The sequence below is a fragment of the Oryzias latipes genome, chromosome 17 (genome assembly GCF_053564925.1).
Source record: "Oryzias latipes strain Hd-rR chromosome 17, Olatipes_Hd-rR_3.1".
NCBI classification, from domain to species: Eukaryota; Metazoa; Chordata; class Actinopteri; order Beloniformes; family Adrianichthyidae; genus Oryzias; species Oryzias latipes.
The window spans coordinates 13,842,435-13,866,264 of NC_136253.1; the positions used below are offsets into that span (position 1 = coordinate 13,842,435).

At 41.7% G+C, this 23,830-nt stretch overlaps 1 protein-coding gene across 1 annotated transcript in view; it reads right to left on the reverse strand.

Moving 5' to 3' along the window:
- Positions 1-1,641: 1,641 nt before the first annotated feature.
- LOC101157420 (uncharacterized) overlaps positions 1,642-23,830 on the reverse strand; it is a 29,869-nt gene continuing 7,680 nt past the window's right edge. The window contains exons 2-3 of the mRNA XM_078934836.1: positions 2,232-2,531; positions 1,642-2,058 (exon numbers count right to left, since the gene is read on the reverse strand). Coding sequence (XP_078790962.1) covers positions 1,829-2,058; positions 2,232-2,531 — 530 coding nt within the window. The 3' untranslated portion in view covers positions 1,642-1,828. The remainder of the gene's footprint in view (positions 2,059-2,231; positions 2,532-23,830) is intronic.

Here is a 23,830-nt window from a genome sequence, read left to right on the forward strand (position 1 = left end):
TTCACATGATATAAAAAACAACGTTTTTTTGTTTGATTGAAAAAAATCATATGTAAATTTCTAATTCTGTACTTTTACCTGATATCAGATTTTTAAAGATTTGAATGTTCTCCATTCAAACAGTCACCTACCAATTTTTATCTACCCTTTTATAAATACACACTAATGTTCATCACACAAAAACACACACATGGAGGAGTAAACAGGTGTGTTCAGGTGAGAATCTGCTTCAAGCTTCCTCTCAGTAAACAGTCATTTCCAGCATTTGGATTGAAGACTTTTGTCTCTAATATGGGTTCTGGATGCTGATGATCACAGAGAGCAAACTGGTCAAGTGTTTAATCCCCAAACAACCACAGACCAAATGATGACCTTTGACCTTTTTCTTCTTTAATGTAGTTGGATTTACAGTAGAAGATACATCCATGCCTGTTTTGCACATGTGTCTGTGTGTGTGGTTCTACAACAGAATAAAGAAAACAAATAATACAATTAGAATAAACCAAATTCAATAACCAAACCCAAAATAATTATAGTAATAATAATATAAAAATAGTATAAAAAAAATAATATAAAAGTCAATAATTTAGCAACAGGATGTCTTCATAATAACCACTTAGCCTGTTGGATCTGCATTTGGAAACATTCCACAAACCTCTTATAGGAATATTATACCCAGAATATTATACACAGAAAACTTATGATATTAACTGGAGGAACTAATTAAATCCAATATTATAGAACTTCTAACCAAAACTAGCTTAACTTGTTAAGTGAGCAGAAAATGTCTACACCAAAAAACAAACAGATTTTACCCTAAACAAACACAAAATCTTCTCACTGCTCTCATGGACGCACACTTATGCTTAGAAACCCAAACTGCTCTTTCAAATATTGTGTTTGCTGCTCTGTTTACTTCTGTTTACAATTGAGAATTTGATTTTCTCAAAGAACGACGGCGCCCTCTAGTGGTGAACTTCAGAACAACGTCTCAGTCCTCTATAGAACATCATTAATAATGTTAAGTTTCAAACAACTTTAGTTGTTGTATATTTTTAGATTTTCTTTCTTCTGGTTCATTATTTTTTGTTTTTATCCTCTCCATCTTCCCCTCTTTACTCTCTCTCCTCTACCCATGATTAGAGACAATGGAAGTGATGATTCATTTAAAGCTCTGAATTCAGAATCCTCATGAAGAAATAAAATATGAATACATGTATTTTAGGATTTGTGATTCTATATTTACTGAAACCAATGTCTAAAACAGAAAACAGGAAAATATTTGTCATAATCAGAAACACAAATATGATTGTGTGTTTCTTTTGTGTTTTCAATTGTGTAGCCAGAGTTCAGGGTGTGAAGGCTGCAGAGCACAAACACACACATCTGCAGGCAGTTTGATTGTCTGTCAGCAGCATTTCCTGTAATCCAAACCACTGAGAGCAGATTCATATCTGCTGCTGTTCACTCATCAACCTCCCTCCTCTCTGCTCTCTGTCTTTATTCTGCTGCATGGAAACTTTGGATTTGTTGATGTTCTTGAAAGAATCACAAACTTACAGTTAAATGTCTTAAAACAAGAAAATTGTTTTTAATTTTATTGAGAATATTGTTGCAAATAAAATGTAAGAATATGGATCAATGTGTAGAAACAGAAAATGTAAATGAAAAAGCAGAAAACTGCAAAGTTCCATCTCTACAACACAGCTGACACAGTTTGATGAAGGATCTACAGCAAGTCATGAAGAACATTTGAGAACTGTGATCAAAGTGATGAATGAGATGAAAGGAGGAGATTTGATGGAGAGAAAAGACGAGCAGAAAACAGTCATTCAGCATGTCTGGAGTTGGTGGATGCTCCCTTGTTTCTGAGGATCATCAGCAGAGAGAGTCCACAGCAGTACACCAGACTCTTCACTATCAGCACTGAGTACAGCAGGCAGAGCAGCTTCACCCTGCACTCAGACTGGAAGGACAGCTTCACCAGGTCCAGAGGAGGAACAGAGGCTGTTCCCTCTGCTAGAATGCTGGAAGATGCTGGATGGGATGTTGGAGCTGCTGGATGGGATGTTGGAGCTGCTGGATGGGATGTTGGAGCTGCTGGATGGGATGTTGGAGCTGCTGTGGAACCTGCAGCTGGAAGTGCAGGAACCTCTGAAACAGAGAAAGAGTCAGAAAGAGTCAGCATGAAGCTGAATCTCTGTTGAACACAGTCACCAAGCCTTCATCACCTTGTTGGGTTTGGGCCTCCACTGTGCCCCCCTCATGTTTGACGGAGCAGATGTATTTATAGGAGCTGTCCTCTTGCTGATGGAGCAGCAGGATGGAGGCGCTGCGTCCCGACTCTCTGAGATCCAGCTGCTCTTCAGAGGTCAGGTCCTCCAGTGGTCCGTTGTTCTTCTGTCTTTTCCAGGAGAACTGGACCACAGGAGGAAACATGGCTGAGGCCAGACACAGCAGGGAGCTGCTCCCCTCCACATGGACTCTGGATGCTGGGTACACGCTCACCACAGGCTTCACTACGGACTCATCTGAAGTTTGACAGCAGCAACAAGCAGCACAGACACACACTCACACAGTCAACAGCAGCTTCCAGAAGTGCATTCAGTCTGATCCTGGAAACTCCATGAACTCTGATCACTAAACTCCTCATCAATGCAGCACAAAGTTCACTTCACTCACTGGATTCAGCTTCACATCAAACCGTCATCAGGAGACACGACGGCTGCAAATCATTTCTCAGACTAACTCATTTGAGAAAAAAAAAGATCCTTAGAAATCTGAAAAGTAAACATTAAATCTGCGATTAAAATATTAAATATGCTTAATTTATTCAAAAAATTTTTTTTTCAAGTTTATTAAACGATTTATTTGTGTCTCTCTATAATAGCATTTTTGTATTTTTTAACATTTAAAAAATCTTTCTTTATATACCATGGTCCGGGTGAATACTTGATTCTGATTGGCTGCTGGGTGTACATTAAAAAGTGATATACAACTGGATAACAGCACGGTGAAAAAAAAAGTTCCGGTCAGCTAGCTTAAATGTTTTGTATCACTGTGCCGGCTTCTTTAAAACTTCATCATTTGGACAAAAACAACCGGTAAGAGGTGAACCTTATCTCTGAACTGATGCTTCGTTCAACCCATCAGAAAGATCAGAATATATATGTAAGGGTTAATAGCTGACGAAGTGTGCATTATTACTATTTAACACACGCCGTGGAAGCCTTTCGCAAAGTGCGTTAAAAAGTAATAATGCACACTTTGAAGGCCATCAACCCGCTTATACCATTGTCACTTACACAAGCAATGCTTATTAACCAGCACCACAACTGCAGTCAAGATTCGGTGATATATATATATGCCGATCTTTCAGATGGATTGTATAAAGCATCAGTTCAGAGAGAAAGTTCTCCTTTTACTGCCTGTTTTTGTCCAATTGATGAAGCAAAAGGTTGTTTTAAAGAAGCTGGCGCAGTGATACAAAACATTTAAGCTAGCTGAGCGGAACTTCTTTTTTCACCGTGCAGATATCCTGTTGTATATAACTTTTTAACGTACACCCAGGAGCCAATCAGAATCGAGTATTCACCGGACCATGGTATAAATTGCTTTATATCGCTGAATCTTGGCTGCAGCTGTGGTGCGGCGCGACGTGAATTATTTATAAATAGTTCGATTTTTGTGAGAAAAGTGATCCAAATTGGAAAAAAGAGAAAGAATTCAGGACAAAAAACAGGTTACTATTTATTTCATTTGTGACCATGGTGTAAGCGTGTCAATGGCCTTTGAAGTGTGCGTTATTACTTTTTAATGCGTCAGACGGTTTAGGCTTCCACGGCGTGCGTTAAAAAGTGATGATGCATATTTCGCTGGCCATTAACCCTTACTTATCATACAGAATATTAGTCATTTTATTACAAAAAACAAATGACCTTTTTTTGGTTTGCTGGTCTAAAAAAATTTTTTTTTTACTTTGAATTTTCAAAACAGCTTAGATTTTTGTAATTATTCAAGAAAGAAAAAAGAGACCAAAAACATATCAAGTTTGTAAAAAAAAACGTTTCATCTCACATTAATGACTTTCTTGATTGTGAGACTTTTTAGATTCTAAATATTTTACAAAGAAACGCAAATAAAATGTTATGATCATTAATTGATCTCAAAAATCAATTTTTTAATGATAATTACTTCATTAACACTTGAACTTAAATTATGCAAAGTGCTTTGTATTTTTTCTATTTTTTACCTTTTTACTTTACATTTATGTCTGAAATATTAATTTTAATTTAATTAAAAATTTAAAGTCAAGACCATTTTAACCAGCTTTTTGTAAATCATTATCTACTTTAAAATGATCATTTTCTTCTGTTTTGTTTCCAAACTTCAGTTCAATTCAGTTGAAGCTCAGATCTGATCTTGTTCTCAGAAACCAGCAGATGTTCCAGAATCAGTGAGACCATCAAACTCTAAATATTTGGAACATCACTCAGATTTACAGAAATCAAGAATCAGTTTAGTTGTTCAGTGAGATTTCAACATGTTTGCAGAAATGATTCAGCTTTTCTTCTGGAACAATGGCTGCTTGATGAATTCTCTGCTAATGATGAACAAACTAACATGTGAAGCTGAAGCAGCAGAAACTGACTTGAAACACATTTTCTACAATCAAACAGCTGAAGGAGCAGAAATGGTTCTTCTTACCCGTTACAAACAGTCCAGTTCCAGATCCAAAGATGTAGTATGAATAGCTCCCACACAGTGAGAAAGTGTGCTCCAAAAACCTGTGTGCTGTTAAAGTGTCATCTGAGTGAATCAGGATCACATTTCAGCTCCATGATGAGTTTCTCTAATGTTCAGATCAACATGACTGTCTCTGTCTGCAGTGGAGGAACTTGGTGAACTGCTGTGTGAAATGACAGAAGAAAATGACAAATATTCCTGCAGTTATTAGATGAAAGATTCATGCAGAAAGTGACAGCATGAAAGAGGAAATGTAGAGTTGTGCACGTGTTCAGTTATCCTGAAGTCCATCAGTCTGTTTTCTTCTGCTCCTCCTGAAACCACAGGAACATGAGAGAGCAGCACAGTTCTGCTGGGAGTCCAAACACAGACACATTCAGCATTCAGAGCTCACTTCCACTCTCAGAGTTTCTGTCTCACTTCTGGTCTCTGCTGCTTTCATGCAGTCAAACAGAAGCAGAAAGATCTCTGCTCCTCTGAGAAAACCACACTTTGGGTTTCAATCCCATTCTGTCTGAACAGAACATTTCTCTGAACCAGAGCAGTTTGTGTTTCTGAAACTAGAGAAGCTGATTCAATGAAAACTGCAGATGTAGACCATGAAGAAGCTCAAATCCACATCCACATAGGATCAGTTCCTAAAAGTCCAGGACAGAGACTCTGGAACATTTAGAAAATGCTTCTGTCTGAAGCTCAGGGATGTCGTTGGTGGAGAGATAGTTAAGTTCCAGATGGGAGAGTTGTTGATCCAAATTAAATGAATCACTTCAATTGGTAACACGTAATTGAATAAGGTTTACTTAACTTTTTTTTTTAAGTCTATCCAAATCAATTGAATTTATTTTGTTTAACAACTCAAATTAACCAACAGCTCCATGAAGTCCTTCTTAAGCACTGTGAAGAAACTGGATTCTCTAGAAAGGACTGTATTATATTAGTTCGTAACCCCGTCAGTTTCTTGCTCACAGAAATAAGGAATAATGACTCAGAGACAAAACTTATCTTTTGTGTAGGTTTTACCCGCACAAACACGAAGGGGACAGACAGATGAACATGGTGCATTCAAAGTCCGAACCAACGAGCTCAGGGATGGGCTTTGGTATAAAAACCCTGCATTTGCATATTCAGAAGGACCTCGTGTGAAAATCACGCCCACAGGTTACTGCTGGAGAGAAGCTCCAAGGCTAAAGTGAAGACAAGTCTGAGGCCTGCTCAGCAGAAAACACATGCACAGAAAAAGGGAGGATGAGAATAAACTGTGGAAACAATAGTTTGGCTGTGGTTTCTTCAAATGTAATATAATTTTGAGATGACAATACATGCTCAGTGAATTAAGTTTAAACCATTAGAGTAATAAAAGTTAAAGCCAGTGTCTAACTATTCTTCACAAGCACAGAACAAAGTTCTCCATTGACAAAAAAGTTTCAAAGCACTTTGAACCTTAAAGCAAAGTACAGAAAAGTTATATAAACATAAACCATTTACCAGAAAAGATGAAAATGACAGTTTGGTCTGTTTGATCATTTTACCTCTAAATAATTCAGATTTCTTTTTTTTTTTTTTTTTTTTTTTTTTTTTTTTTTTTTAACTTGTCCTGTCCAACAACTGGGCAGTCAGATGAGAGCTGAGGGCCTCTTGGGTTGGACATATTTTACTTTAACAAGAGGGGTTATTAATCTTCAGACAAACCAAAGGTATGTCTGCATAAACCCCTTTTGTAATTGAGGCCAACCTTTATTAATTTCAAACATGTCTGAAAATCTTTGGTGTTGGACCGGACGGAAAAGGAAAGAGGGGAAGAAGAGAGAGGGACGCCAGAGAGAGGGGGGGGCAGGAGGGTGAAAACAGGAGGGGAAGGGGGGTAAGACCATGAAGCAGCATAAAGCAACAAGTTTACTGATTGTTAATCATTACGGTAAGGTTCAAATGTAGTACAAAAAGGGCTGAGCCTGTCCACACACACACTCAAATGTTATAAACACACCTGTTAGTTGCAAAAATGTCCACCTGTCGACATGTACACAAAACAGATAGTGTTCACACGCATACTTATGCCTTAAATCCAACTAATGTGAAATATTTCAGTCATTCAGTCATGCAAACTGTTAGTACAAAGGTGAGCTAACCCCTGTGCCCAGGTGAGTGTTTATGTTCTTCTAAAATGGATGGTGGAACGTGAAAAGAAGGAGGGAGAGTGCCCAGCCATCCCCACCCCAAGACCCCCACCGCACCAGCAGCGGCAGCCGGAATCCCCCCAACGCCACACGGGAACCGACAGGGAACAACCACCGCCCGGGCGACCAAGCCCGCCACCCAGGCCAGGGCCAGCAGGGCCGCCGCAAGGCCCCCAGAGCCAGAGAGCAGGGAGGCACGGAGGGAAAGAGAGCGCCGCCCCAGCCCGACCAGGAGAGCAGCCCCCCCGCCGCGCCGGGAGAACCCAACGCAGGGCACCACCGGAGAAGGACGCCCACAGCCCCAGACGAGCACCCCACCACCACCCAGGAGTTCCGGGCATCCCCCCGCCCCAACCCCAGGTACGAGCCAGGACCCCCCAAGGGAGACCCGCTTCGCACTCCAGGCAGCCATCCGCCCGGCCCACGGTTGGTCCAGGGAAGAGCGAGGCAGGGGCCCGCCGCCCCCGCCCAGGAGGGGGGAACCCCGGGGAAAAAGGAGGGCCCACAAGGGGTGTTGTAAATATGGCCCGACCAGGCTCGGCCACAGTTGGAAATTTGGCGGGGCCCAGCACTCAGGAGCGAGGACCAGAACCCACCCCCCAGGGACACGAACACCCCCGGCTCAGATGTAATGTGAACCCCCCCACCGCGCGGAGAGAGCACCGCCGGGCCCAGGAAGCCGGCACCCCGGGGACACGGCCACCGTTGCAAAGGGGCCCGTACCCCCCACCAGGGAAGAGGCAGGGGACAGATGGTCCCAGGTCCCACCTTCCTTGCAAAATGTGTGTGCGTGTATGTGTGTTTGAGAGAGTGTGTGTGTGCATGTGTGTGCGTTTATGTTGGGATGTATATATTGAGGGGGGAGGGGTGTATGTACTAAGGGGGGGTGCAGTTAAAATTGGCGGGTAGGGCACTAAGGGGACATCTCCTGATTACTCACAGTGACGTCCCCTCACCCTCCCCACCAAGGGGCCCTAAATGTCTAAGGTGCGGTTAAAATTGGCGGGTAGGGTGCTAGGAGGACATCTGCTGCTTGCTGGCAGTGATGTCCAAGCACCCCCCCTACCAAGGGCCCTACATGTCTAAGGTGCAAATAAAACCGAAAGAGGGGGGGCCCACTCCATACGGCAACCATAGGAGGGGGGCCACTGCCTTGTAACCCCCCCCCCAAGGCCCATCGCAGGCTAAGCCCCCCACCCCCTCATCCTATTATGAGGTTATATGAGGAAGGGGGTAAGTTGGGGACAGCTGATAGACTGTCCCCCGGTGGTCAAACAGCCGTCCCCCGCCCCCCCCCCAACAGGGGGGCCAGGCCCACCCAGCCCAGGGGCCCCACCCCCGGAGGCGCCGACACCCCAGGCCCAGCACCACCCCCCCCACACAGAGAGAGAGGAGCCAGAAAGCGCTGGCCCCCCCCGGAGCAAGCCCCGGCCCCCACCCCCAAACGCCGGCCCTAGAAGAGCTCTGGTCAGGCCTCGACGGGGCCGAGGCAGCCAACCGGCCGGGGAAACCGCCGATGGCCTCAGCGGAGACCCCGACCCGTCAACCCCCCCTGCCCCGTATCAATAGTGGCCCCCCCCCCTCCCCCAGAATGCCCCCCCACAGGACAGGGCCGACAAGACCCCCCACCCCACCCCCCCCCCAGACCCCGCAGCCGAAGCGGATGACACCCGGAGCGGCCGGGGGCCCCAAGAGGGTTGTCCCGTCCCGCCCCAGAGCCAGGGAAGGGCCGATCCCAGCCCCAGGCGTAGATGGGAAGCCCATCCAGCGCCGCTGGGCCCCCCCCCCGGGCAGCGCCCCCCGCCAACCCCCCCCAGCACAGGCAAAGGGACCACCCCCCCAAGCCAAGCCAGACCACCACCCCACCCCCCCACCACGCACCCCCACACCCAAGCCCAGAGGACCACGCAGCGCCCCAGCCCGCCCCACCCAGGCGCCGGACCCGACCCCCCGACCAACGGAGCCCCCACCACCCCCCGCCAGGCCCCGGAGGCCCCGACCCCCACCCCGGCCTACGGCAGAAGGGCAAGGAGCAGCGACGACCAGGCCCCCCCCACCCCCTAAGTCATGGAGTTAGCCATGGGAGACCAGAGAGACTGAATTCTTTCAAAGTTACTTGAACCTTGGGCTGACATTTTTTCCAAGCTGATATGATCAAGCAGCAGATTTCTGTGTTGACTTATATTTATATTTTTCTTGCTTTTCCAATTTATTAAAATAGTTTTTTTAGCAATGCAAAGAGTTATGAAAATGATAGAACCTAATCCTCCTTCAACATCGATGGCACTCATGTCACCAAGCACACAAAGTGACGGTGAAGCTGTGATTGAAACCTTAAGCCAGACTGATAGATCGGCACATACCTGCCGCCAGAGAGCCTGGACAGGCGTGCAGAACCATAGTGCATGCATGTAATTATCGGGTAGATTACTGTCACAGTGCTGACAAATGTCTGAGTTGCTGAGACCCATCTTGAACATCCTCTGTCCAGTGTAGTAAATTCTGTGAAGAGTTTTGAAATGGATTAGCTGCAGATTTGGACTTTTTGTCATTTTAAAGGTGTTTAGACAAAGTTCTGACCAAAAGCTTTCATCTGTGCTGATGCTCAAATCTGCATCCCATTTTGTTGTCGGAAGTGAAATATTGTTATCTAAATTACATAAAAGTTTGTATATTTTGGAGAGAGTTTTATTCATTGAGAAATTAATCAGAGTGGTAACTACATCTGGTAGCTTTAAATCGTTGTCTCTGTATTTAAACTTTTTAGTAATAATTGATTTAAGTTGCTGATATTCCAAGAAGTTATATATTCCATGTTTGTCTTGAAGTTCCTGGGGAGTTATGAATCTTCTATCAATAATTATGTGCTCTAGTTGTTTTATGCCCCCTGCTTGCCAGGCTGGGAAGTGGATAATTTTTTTGTTTATGAGGATGTCTGGGTTGTTCCAGATTGGTGTCATGTTACACGGTTGAATTGATGATTTTGATATTTTGAGAAATTCCCACCAGGCTGTTAAAGTGGCATTTATATTAATACTTTTGAAACAATCCTGTTTTTTAACTGTTTGGCTAATAAATGGAAGATCTGACAGGTTGATCTTTCCACATAACGCCTGTTCCAAGTCTAGCCATGAGTTGGTTTCTGGATTATTTTTTAACCATTTTAAGATATATTGTAATCTATTTGCAAGAAAGTAATTGTGGAAGTTAGGTAATTCTAATCCTCCACAGCTTTTTGCAGATTTTAAAGTTTTTAGACTAATTCTTGCAGGTTTATTGTTCCATAAAAAGCTTGATATGGATGAGTCTAATGTTTTGAACCATTTTAATGGCGGTTGTGTGGGAATCATTGAGAAGAGATAATTAACTTTGGGTAAGATTTTCATTTTTACCGTGGCTACCTTGCCCATAAGGGACAAAGGCAGGTTGGTCCAGCGTGTTAGATCGTCCTGTATGTTTTTCAGTAATGGGGTGTAGTTTAGCTGCACCAGTTCTGATATTTTGGGGGAAAAATAAATACCTAGATATTTTATATTGCCTGATTTAACTGGTATTGTGAGTCCTTGCTCCGCGTTACTGTTCAGTGGTAATAAAACAGATTTATTCCAATTAATGGAATAGTCTGATATAGAAGAGAATTCATTAATGATTGTTGCCGTTTCATTTACAGAATGTATATTACTTAAAAACAGTAATATGTCATCTGCATAGAGACTAATTTTATGATGGCTGTGTTTGGTTTTAATTCCTTTAATACTCTCATTCTGTCTTATTGCTGCGGCTAGAGGCTCGATAAATATTGCAAAAAGAGAGGGGGAGAGTGGGCAACCCTGTCTAGTTCCTCTTCCAAGAAAAAACCTATTGGAAGTCTGTTTATTAGTTCTAACTGATGCATTGGGGTTGTGATATAATATTTTGATCCAATTGATGAATGATTCTCCAAACCCAAACTTATGGAGGGCAGCAATGAGGAACTTCCAGTTTACTCCATCAAAGGCTTTTTCAGCATCCAATGATAGTATGGTCATTTCCTGGTTTTTGATGGTGGCAAAGTCTATTATGTTAACGAGTCTGCGGACATTGTCATCCGAGTGTCTGCCTTTGATGAATCCAGTTTGATCAAAGTGAATTATGTGAGGAGTGACTTTTTCTATTCTCTGTGCTAGTGCTTTGCAGATAATTTTTACATCTGCATTAATTAAAGAAATGGGGCGATAGCTGGAAGGACTCGTGGGGTCTTTGTCTGGTTTTAGAAGAAGGATAATGTTGGCAGAGTTCATGTTAGGTGGTAGAGATTGGCTTTCATTGATGAATTTTACCGTTTTATAAAACGTTGGTGCCAGTTGTTCCCAGAATTCCTTATAAAACTCTGCAGGAAAGCCGTCGGGTCCTGGTGCTTTGCTGTTAGGCATAAGTGACAGAGCTTCATGAAGCTCAGACAACGAGAGCGGAGAGTCTAAATTTGTGATTTGATCTTCGTTTAACTTGGGCAGGTTTATATTGTTGAGAAATGAGTTGATGCTTTGTTCTGATGGATTGATCTGTGGAGTGTATAAGTTTTGATAAAAGTCTTTAAACGCATTATTAATTTTTACCGGGTCATGGGTGATATTCCCTGTTTGGTCCATAATAGAAGTGATTGTTGATTTTTCTTTATTAATTTTAAGCTGAATAATTCAGATTTCTGACTCTGAGGTTTGGATTTCTTGGAGCTGAAACAGCTTGAAACTGTTCAAACAGTTGGACTCACATGGATCTACTGAAGAAAAGAGAAGCTTTTTGGATGTTTAGATGCAGAGAAACAGGAGTCAGAGAATCTCTTCCTTTAGTCAACAACTAACTGCATCTGCTGGTTTGGTTGCTGAGGGTCTAGTTGAGCATCAGCCTTCAGGTGGAGATCCACTCAAACAGTAGAGACTCACTGAATAGTTTCTCAAGTGGACAAGATTCATTTTTCATTGTTTTGGGGTTTAAAGTAACTGTTCATGTTCAGTTTGAAAGACTTTCTTAAAGATCACTGTTCTGATTTCAGTGTTTTCTGATTATCAGAGTTTTCACCTTTAAGAAATTAAACTTCATCTTTTTGTTTAGTTTGATCTATTTTTTCTGGATCATCAAGAAAGAAAAAAACATGTTTATGCTGAGTATGCAGAATCCAAGTAGCTGCACATTATTAAAGAAAACTGTTGAGCTTTTCTTTGAGTGTTTTGAATTGACATGACTTCCTGTTTGGGAGGAGCAACATGTCTGTGGGTGTTGTTCATCTACTGGAAAATGTCCACCTCTTTCCTGGACACAGGAATGTTGGACAAAGACAACAAAGACTCTGATGATTCCTCTGCAATGTGGCTTCATCTATGAATTCCAGCCTTTTCATGAAGGCAGCAGCAACAAATACATTGATTTATGACTCTGTCAGTAAATCCTGGGACTCAGGATCAAATAAGCAAAGATGATGGAGGAATTTTGTTATTAATCAGTTTTGATTTTTTGGTCATTTTGGTATCAAAACATTGAGATCAATCAGGGAAAGTGTGTTTATGCTTTGGTAGTAAAATGATTCATAATGAACAAAATCTCTGTATATCATAGAAATGGAAGAGGAGGTGTTCAACTCTGAAAGTTTTGTTCTCTCTAAAAACTGTAAACTTCTGCAAAAATTCAGCCTGAGAAACTTTTCAACCTTCAAGCTGTTCAGCAGAGATTGGACTCTTTCATTTGTTCTTCTTTCAACAATTCCTTACATGGTTTTCACACAACAGTTGTCTCAATGGGCTTCTTAGCGGTAATTGTAAAATAAACATAAAATCAAAACATAGAATTCAATAGGAGAATACTAAACTTTAACTAGACAGACTAAACTGGACATCCCTGCCCTTAGACTCTTTCGCGGTAAGGAAAAACTCCTAAATAAACCGGATTCCAAAAAACAGAAGAACCTCAGGGTTCTCCACATGAAGGAAGGATCCTCCCTGTCATGGTGGCCTCTGTCAGTGCTCCTCCCCTCCCCTCTCTCTGTGCACCTGAAGATTGGAACCAGCTGTGGACACTCTGCTCATCACCTCTCTGCTTTCATAAGGAGATCCAGCCCCGCATTCATCACCAGTCCGTTGCCTACCTCGGTGCATGTTGAATCTCAAGTTAAGGTTTGAGTCATGTCCTGGCCTTCTATCTATGTCTTGCCTTGCTTACTCGATCCGCCTTCAGGTTTCCCATTCCACGAGTGTCCACCTGGGAGATCTTCCTCACGCTTCGCTCCAGTCTCACCTCAAGTCACGCCTCGCTCCACGCTCGCCACGGGCCCCAAGACATCAGGCAGTCTGCAGGGATCCTCTCCGCACATCTCGCTCCGCTCCAGCCACATCACGCTCTCAGCCCAACTCTCAAGACGCTACGAGCTTCTGCTACGTCGACGCAGCTCCAGAGCTCCAAGCTAGAAGTGACAAACAAATTGAAGTGTTTATTTCCTGCTTGGAAATTAAAGACTCTTTACTTCGCTACGCGCCTGAGTTTCCTTCCGGGTTTTCAGTGTCTGGGTCTGCCCCGTCCAACTTACCATGACACTCCCCCAGGATGGACAGGTGATGTACCAGAACTCTTAGAAAGAATTGACTTATCTAACTCTACAAATAAAATTTTAAAGAATCGAGCCGACGAGCTTCATCCAGATGAGTTGGGGGACGGCTGGGGGTGCGACACGAGCCAGAGACAGGACCCACGACCAGGTGTAGGAGCAGGAGCAGAGACGAGGCACACGGTCAGGTACAGGAGCACGGATGAGCCAACTGGAATCTGAAATCGCTCCCACTCCCCTGGAGGGACAGTACCTGAATCATACTGCACCAACCAGATGCATGGAGAATTAATGATTAATAATGATCAATAATAGAGGAGAGAAGGAAGGCAGAAGTAGATGGGAATAGGCAAGGCAAGGCAAGGCAAGGCAAGTTTATTTGTATAGCACAATTCGTACACAAAGTAATTCAAGGTGCTTCACAAAACAGAAAAATGCATTAAAATCCCAATACATCATAGAAATAATCAACATAAAATTTACTTTAAAAGAAAAGGAAGAAAAAAAAAAAAAAAAAAGATTTAAAAAGAAAGGAAGGAAAGAAAGGTGCAGATAGGACCTTTCAGTCATATACACGGCTAAACAGAAATGTTTTAAGTCTAGATTTGAACATGAACACAGGAGAGGCCTGTCTTACGCCTTCAGGGAGGCTGTTCCAGATTTTAGCTGCAGAATATTGAAACGCTGATTCCCCTTGTTTAGTTCTGACTCTGGGAATCAACAGGAGGCCAGTCCCTGAAGTCCTCAGAGTACGAGATGGTTCATATGGCACTAACATGTCAGAGATGTACTTTGGTGCGTGGCCATGGAGAGACTTGTACACAAGCAGAGCTGCTTTGAAGTCTATTCTTTGAGGTACAGGGAGCCAGTGCAGAGACCTGAGTACAGGACTAATGTGATCATACTTCCTGGTTTTGGTCAGGACTCGAGCAGCAGCATTCTGGATGTACTGAAGCTGTTTTACAGCTCGTTTGGACAGGCCGGTGAGCAGGCCGTTACAGTAGTCTAACCTACTGGAGACAAATGCATGGATAAGTATCTCCAGGTCTCGCTTTGAGATTATGTTTTTGATTTTGGCAATGTTTTTCAGGTGGTAAAATGCCGCTGATGTTACTGACTTGATATGGCTGTTAAAGTTCAGGTCAGAGTCCATGATTACCCCTAGATTTCTGACTTGATTTGAGGGTTTAAGAGACAGAGAATAAAGGTAGCTGCTGACAATTTCTCTTTGTTTCTGTGGGCCAAAAACAATAACTTCGGTCTTGTCTGAGTTTAGCTGGAGAAAGTTGTTCTGCATCCACGCGCTGATCTGTTGGAGGCAGTGGTTGAGAGAATCCACCGGCCCATATTCACCTGTTGTCAGTGACACATAGATCTGAGTATCATCTGCATAGTTGTGATAAGATATGTTATTACTGCGTATTAACTGCCCTAGTGGCAGCATGTAGAGGTTGAACAGAAGGGGTCCCAGGATCGATCCCTGGGGCACACCACAATTCAAGCCCATGTAGTCTGAGACACAACTCCCAATTTCAACAAAATATTTCCTGTCTTCTAGATAAGACTTGAGCCAACTTAGGGCAGATCCAGAGATGCCAACCCAGTCTTGGAGTCTGTGCAAAAGGATCCCATGATCAACAGTATCAAAGGCAGCGCTCAGGTCTAGCAGGATTAAGACAGAGACTTTTCCATCATCAGTGTTCAGGCGGATGTCATTGGTTACCTTGATAAGAGCAGTTTCTGTGCTATGATGGGGTCTAAAACCTGACTGGAAAACATCAAACGAATTGTTTAATAAGAGAAAGTCAGTGAGCTGTTGGTAGACAACTTTTTCAAGGACTTTTCCTAAAAATGGCAGATTAGAGATAGGTCTGTAATTATTCAGTACAGTGGGATCAAGACCGCTCTTTTTCAGGAGGGGTTTAATGACTGCAGTTTTTAAGGCCTCTGGAAATATTCCAGATTGAAGAGACATGTTAACTATTTGAGTAATTGATGGCAACACGCTGTTCAAGACAGACTTTAGAAATCTAGTGGGTAACACATCAAGGCAGCATGTAGACGAGCTCAGACGGGTGATGGTCTGAGGACAGAACCCCAGTGCACCATAGACACCCCAGCTTCAAACTTCTAGCATCCTACTAACAACTAATTGTTATTAAGTTTAACAACAATTATTGTTTTATAAAGTTCCAGTGTCAAAACTGAGGAACAACCACTTTTTTGATCCAAATTTTAATGGACTCCCTCATATCTGACCACTTTAAATCCATTTCCTAAACCCACTTGATCCCTCACGGGGCTGCTGGAGTCTATTTTGACCATTTTGTCACGGTTCCTCCGGCTGCTACTCCTCCCCTCCCTGCTCCTTCATTGGAACCAGCTGACCTGCATCATCTCATCACCTGGCAGACCTTCTTAAGGAGATCCATCCCAGCATACTACGCCAGTCCGTTATACTCACTCCGGTGATCACGCCTGGCCTCAAGTTAAGTTACTCTCGCTTTAGTAATCCTAGCTTGTACTTACCGTCTGTCTCACGTCTTCAGGTCTTCACTCCATTGGTCACGCTGGTTCCTCGCTCCACGCTGATTACATCATCCTCGACGTCCTCGCCTTGCCTCAAGCTGGTTACGCTGTCCTCAGCGTTCACGCCTCGCCTCAAGCTGATTACGCTGTCCTCAGCGTCCACGTCTCGCCTCAAGCCGGTCACGCCGCCCTCGGCGCTCCACCACGTCACGGACTGTGAACGCCGTCCTCGGCGCTCCACCTCGCCACAGCAGTTTCCTGCATCCACGACGTCCCCTGACTTCTATAATTAAAACATCCTGTTAAATACAACGCCTTCCTGAGTTTCTTCCGGGTTCCAGCATCTGGGTCTCCCTAGTAGTCCGATCATGACACATTTTTAGGTGAAGGCAGGTTTCGTCCTGCATTGGTCCCATTTTAAAATCATGTAATGATCTTTTTCTTCCTCTGTTGTGGTTTCTCCTCCTGATTGTAAAAACATACGTGATCCTAACGACATGAAACACATGAACACTCAAGATTCTGACAAAGGTTCCATTTCTTTGTCATTTTTTATAGTCATTATTTTTTCAGGGATTTTTACTTGACATTAGAACAGCTTTGTGTCTCAATTCTGATTAATTTGACATCAAGACTTTTTGCTTGAGACAAATATAATGTTTGTTATTTTCCTGCTGAACTTCACCAAACTGAAAGAATTTCATGAAACAGTGGATTTAATTTTGTTAGAACACAAAATATTTTATGAATGTCCTATAAATTTATGTAGCTGTATTTATCCATAACGTCTTAATGTCCGGTCTGTAAAAATATTGTGTGACTTTAAACTGGTCCTTGAAAACACATAAGTGACACACAGAATAGCTCTTTAGCATTTCATCATAGCTTTGTAGCCTCATAGCTTCATAGCATCAGTGTCTAACAACAACACTGTCTCCAAATCAAAACTTTAAATAAACTTTGAAAAGTTGAAGATAAAGGTTTGAGGATGTTTGCGGCCTGCTGAGCAGAGTGGAGAGGTTACATGCTGACTTCAGCGCTATGGGATGCGCTACAGCGTCAAGTGGATGTGTGTGCTGATCTTCGTGCGATCACCACTGACGTGAATCATCGGGTGTGTAGTTTGGAGCGTGTCACGGAAATGGCTCAGGACAGCGATCAGCGTGTCTTTGGTGCTGGCCTGGGGGTTAGAGGAGGTGGATCGACGTCAGAGACCCCGCAGGCCACTGGAGCTACCGGTGCTGCGACGAGTGGGTGTGTCGGTGAGCAGGATGGGAATCCCCACTCTTCGACGCAACACCTGCCCCTTCAAAGTTCTCTGGACGTCCCTCCGCCCAAGGAAAGTAATGTTGGAGAAATCCCTGTCCTCGGAATACACTCGGATACATCCGGATCCCCGAAATGGAGCAACGTTGTAAAAATTGGCAAAAGGCAAATGGCGAACAAGAAGGTCCCACGAACAGCCGCACCCGGCCGGAGTTAAAAACTGGGTAAAAATATAATCATGGGCACGGGAGCAGTAGGGAATATCCGAATGGTCACCACAAAAATGGTGAGTGTATTTGCTTCTAAATTCTCTCCCGATCTTGATCCAGAGACATTATCGGATTATCTCAAGAGGCAACTTGAAAACATGTGTGAATGAAACAGAGTTTCTTAATAGGCTTGCTTTTATTAACTCTTTTATGCAAAATTATACATTTTTAAATGTGTTTGTTATTGGTGATATGAACTCTGACGTCTCTGACAACAAATGTATTTTTGCGAATCATTTGAAACATTTCTGTGTGGATAATGGTCTGACACTCATCTGAAATCTTGCTGCCTGAAGATAGTTTTACACACATTAATGAAGCATGGCATACGACTTCCTGGTTAGACCATTGTATTACAACAGCTGATGCTCATGCCTCCCTGACTAACATTACGATTTTTAATGAACTGTCATTTGCTGACCATATTCCTTTTGGGATGCAAATAAATTTGCTGAGTTTACCTTTGAGGCAAAGGTACAATCCTGATAGTTCCTCATATTTGGATTGGAGCACTCTCTCAAAAGATGAAGTGTCATTGTACTCTGTATATTCAGATACATTATTAAGTTCCATTTCTCTGCCTAGAGAAGCAATTACATGTAGAAGTGGAAATTGCAAAAACCCTGCTCGTGTCTCTGCTATCTCCTCTCTGTACAAGAATATAACGAAAGCTTTGCTTGATTCTAGTAGCTTCTTAAGAGCACGAGAAGCCTCAAAGGAATGGGTTCTCGCTGGGAAACCAAGGCATGGGCCAGTTTTTGAGCAAAAACGGGTTACCAATGCAAGATACAAGAATGCAAAACGTTTTATTTGTAAAAACGACCAGGCAATGAGAGCTGACTCCATGGCTAGGAATCTATTTTGTCACAACAGTCGAAACTTCTGGAAAGAAGTGAAAGTTAATACTGCTGGCATAAAAACAATTCCATGTGTGGTAGACGGGGCCTCTGGCACTGAAAATATTTAAGAGCTATGGCGACAACACTACATAAGAATATTCAACTGTGTCCAGACTGATCTGTATGTAGTCAATGATGCTGATACCACGGGTATAATCACAACACATAATGTTCACCAAGCCATCTCCAGACTGTCTAATAACAAAGCTACTGGACTTGAAGGGGTATCTTCTGAGCATGTGAAGTTTGCCAGTGCAAGGGGAACTCCACTACTTGCAATGTGTTTTACAGCTTTTCTTGTTCATGGATTTTTACCAGACTCCATGATAGCTGTAATGTTAGTACCAGTGTTAAAAAACAAAGCTGGAAAGATTGGTTGCACTGAAAACTACAGACCAATTGCTCTGGCTAGTATTCTATCTAAACTCTTTGAGATAATCCTGCTGGACATGATTACAGAGTTTGTGAAAACGACTCACAATCAATTTGGGTTTAAAGAAAAGCTTGGTACTGACGTGTCTATATATGCTCTTAAAGAAATGATTTACAAATATAGGAGTCTAAATTCCTCTGTTTTTCTGTGTTTTTTAGATGCCCCTAAAGCAATTGACAGGGTAAATCATAAGAAATTATTTATGAAACTGACGAAGATAGGTGTACCCAAATGTGTTGTGCGTATTCTGCCGTATTGGTATGCTCAACAAACAAAGCAGGTTAAATGGGGAAAACCAGGTGTCAGAACCTTTTAAATCCACCAACGGGGTTAAACAAGGGGGCCTTGCCATCTCCTATTCTGTTTAATTTATATTTGGATGAATTTTCTCTTAAACTTAACGCCTTTCACACTCGTTGTGTGGCTGGAGATCTAATTATCAACCATTTGATGTATGCTGATGATCTAGTTGTGTTGAGTCCAAGTACTGCTGGTCTTCAACAATTGCTTAACATCTGTTCTGCTTATGGGCTTGATAATGACATCATTTTTAATGCACAAAAAAGTCTGATTATGATCTCTCGGACAAAAGAAGACAAAAACCAAAAATTCTCTGATTTTTACCAGTCAAATGCTGTGCTTGTGTGTACTAATAAGATCAAGTATCTTGGGCATATCATTTCGGAAGACTTGTCAGATGACGCAGACATCTACAGGCAGTGTCGTGTGGTATATGGCCAAGCCAACACTCTTTCTCAAATGTTTGGTATGTGCACAGAAGGAGTCAAGGTGACAGTATTTAAAGCTTTTTGCACTCCTCTGTACACAGCTCATCTTTGGGCGACTATAAAAGTGCCAGTAGGAGAAAGCTGCAGGCGGCGTACAATGATGCTGTCAGACTGCTTTTAAAAAAGCCAAGGAGGACAAGTGCTAGGGAGCTTTTCGTTTCACTCAGAATTAACACTCTCTGGGTTTGCATGCGCTCGCTTATGTTCAAATATATCTGCAGATTAAACGCTTCAGAGAATACTCTCATCTTGGCTATAAGCAACATTAGATTTAGTGCAATACGTTTCCGGTCAAATCTATGGAAACACTGGAGGGACTGTCTTTGTACTTGTCTTTGTAATTAAGGTTTTATAGTGTGGTATGTATATGTAATCTTTTTATCTTGGTATTTATTCATATCCTTTTTAATTAATTTATTTTTATTAAGTATTTTTTCATCAACTTTTTTATTAACCGTAACTATACTCTATACCTCAGCTTGTGTATTCTTGACACTGTATTTTTTTAAATGTGGTAGGTCTGTGTACTCCTTTTTACTGATTGGACCATGAGTCTGGAATAAATTCTATCTATCCATCTATCTATATAAGACTTAAGGTCACAAAACAGCATCCAGATGTTTGGAGCAAAGAGCTGGAAGCTGAGTTTCTGCACAAACTTTGGGTCTTTTTAACAAACACAACCTGTTTACAGTGGAATCGATGAATGTTTACAAACACAATGTTTACAAACACAACAACAACAACAGCTTGACTCTCACTAACAGACTGATGAAGACTTTGACATCTTCATCACTGTTTCTTCAACTTACAAAAGAATAAAAACAGAAATCTGTCTGCAGTTGAACAGGTTCATGATTCTGACAAACATTTAGATTTTTTTTTAGTTTAAGATTTCAATTATCAAAAGCAAATTTGAACTGTCCAATACTGTTTGTCACATAACTTCTACTGTAAATATATATTGTTGCTTTTTTAACAAGTATAAATATAAGTAAATATAAAAAGCAGAGAGCAGCTCTACAGCTGACTTTACTGCTGTTAGAAATCTGGAGGTTCTCTTTGACAGCTCAATATCAGTGTCTCCCCATAGATGGAACATTACAAATTGACCTTCACCTTTAGTTTAGATGCAGAAAGTTGTTCTACATTCATGTGGTTTTAGAAGATTTGTTGTTTTTCTGACGTTCATGTGTGTTTTCTGAGTCTGATGGTCATTTTTCCGATCATTCCAACACCGCATGAACGCAGCATTTCTCTAAGTTTGTTTTTGTCCCTGAGGGACATCAACACTTTGGTGCAATTGGGACTAAAATGAGAACAACATTCTTAGTTTTGAAATAAAACCGCAGAATGTTAAGTTTAGAAAATATTAAAACTTCTTTTCATCCACATTCTATCTTCTTTCTTTCTCCCATCAGGTGGATTACCAAAACACTCCCCACATCTGCTCCTGGACCGGCCCTTCTGTCAAACTTTAGCAGCATCTATTGCTCATGAGTCAGAAAGTTTGTCCACCACTGCTCTAGGGCGTCCCTACTATCAAGTCAACAGAACAGATAGTCTGACTCTGAGAGGGAAAGCAGGTAGAAGGACGAGGAAAGAGAGGATGAGACTCACCGCTTCTGATTCCAGACCCACAGCACACTGCTGCTTCCAAACAAGGAAATGAATCATTTTTCATTCAGAAAATGAGTATATTTTATTGGATGTACTGGATCATGTAAAACAATGAAAATGTCATTAATAAATTGAAGCCGCAAACGGCGTTGTATGGTTGTCTTTGCCGAAAATTCACTTTCAAGTTATCCCAGGTGTGTGCCAATTTTGGTGAGTTTTCTGGTATGAGGCGGGGGTCAAATTTGATCTCAAAGACGCCGTTTGAAAGAAGAATAAAACAACATTTGAAAAACATTATTGAAGTTTTTGCGGTTAGGATTTCTTATTTCAATGCGGCCTGTGTTTTACTATAGGCTGGACATGTCTTTTTGGCTTTATGCCCTTCCTTTGAGGGCTTTTTGTGTTTTTGTCGTCACTTTTGCGATGACAATTTTGACGTTTTTGCAGTGATATTGTGCGCGTGTGTGTGCATTTTTGTTGTGTTACACAATTGCCCTGTCGTTTTGTGATTTCGGTGACTTTTGACTTGATTTTTTTACGTTATGAACCTTTTTGAGTGTTTACAGTTACACTATGGTCCTTGCAGTCTGTGAATGCTGCGGACCATAATAAATAATAATCTTTGTCAAAATGATTTTATATCCATCACTTCACTCGTCTTGTTTGATGGACAGAAAAGTCTATTAAAGGTTGTCATGTTGTTGACTAAGGACAAAAGATTCAAGAAAGCATCAGGTGTTCAGTTTAGACAGAAAAGAAGAAAAAAAACGCTCCACAGAAAAAGATAAGCAGACATTTTCTGAAATTAAGACTCGCTAGACGCCAAATGATACTAAATTTACCATTTGAGTCAAATTTGAGGACCATTTGCCAAATGCCTACTAAATATTTGCACCTAAATAGACTAGAATTGTTATTTAGCTTAATGGTGGATTTATTTATTTTTCTTTTCTGCTGTTCCGATGTCATTTTTACCAGGAGTTTTTAAAAAGAAAACATAAACTGACGCAAGTAAAGTGTGAACTAACTTACATGATAAATCTTAGTTGTGAATTCAAAACACAAGTAAATTTACTTTTAATAAGTAAAAAAATAAAATAAATTCAATATTTTGTTTTTGTATCTGTTTGTATGCAGGCTTTGAATTTTTGGGGGCGGGGCTGAGGGGGTCCAGTGTTTTACCCAGGGCGCCAGACTGACCAGAACCGCCTCTGAAAATAAATATTAAAGACTTTAACAGGAGAATCAATCAGATGAAGTTCAGACAGGACTGAGTTACCCTCTAAAAACAAACACACTGATAACAATGTGGGCTTTAGATTTAATGAACAAAACTGAATGTATTCATCTGACATGATTCCAGTTTACTGGTTATTTTTATTCACCTCTTTACACCGTATGTCACTAATTTGAAACGTTCTATTAAATCCAGGACTCAAATTAACTTGCAGTAACTAACAATAAAATTACAAAAATAATAAATGAATAACATTTTTATCTACCAGTAACTGGATATGTATTCAGGCATAAAGGGGTTAATATTTTATCAAACTCCTTTTCTTAGGTTAGTAAATGTTAAAAGTGTATTTTCTTCTTTGTTTGTCAAACAGTTTCCTTCCTAAATGTCTTTCTTCTAAATCTGTAAAGGGTTTGTGTCTCTAAATGTTTCCAGTTGCTGTTTTCCAACATGTTAGAAAACTGTGCTTAGAGAAATAACAAGCCTGGAATGTTGAATGTGTTTGTTCTCACACTGATGTTCAAACTGGAGTTTTTTCTATTTCCAGTTTGAAAATAAGGAGAAGCAGAGAAACAGTTCAGTTCAGTGGATCTGAAGGCTGCAGAGCAGCAGATGTTCTCTTAAGGCTGACTAAGCATTGACAATTATTTATTAATACATTTTGATTTGATTTGATTGTGTTTTCATTTGGTGCCTTAATCCTCAGTTCAGTGAGTTTGTGAGTCTGTGTGAGATGGAGGTTAAACATGTGAACCTGGCTGTGGTTTCCTGCTCTCTTTCTGTCACAAACACTAACATCTGTTCATCTGCAGGTTTTTGTTCAGCCTGCAGGGATCATTTCTCACTGTGGGGATCCTTCCAGCAGCTGCAGTAGTAGGAGGCTGAATGATCCACTTTGACTTTATTGATCTTCAATTCACATCCACTCTTGGTTATGTCAGCTGTGAAATCATCTTTTTGAGGATGACCGTAACCTTTATCTAGTTTAGAGTCTCTTTTATCAATATCAAGAATTACTTTAAATGTTTCTGTTTCTTTCTTCTGGTACCAGACTATGTAGTCACCATAACACTCCTGAATTCCTCCACAGCTGAAAGAGACACTTTCACCAACTCTTCTGGTCAATGTTAAATCCTCCTGAATCAGCTCTGCTGCCATGGCAACCAGTGCTGCAGAGACACAGACAGACAGGTGAAGGTCAGGATGACAGTGTTTGTTCCAGGTAGACCTGGTTGGCTCCTGATTGGCTGCAAACACTCACCTGAACACAGACAGCACAGAGCAGCAGCTGGGAG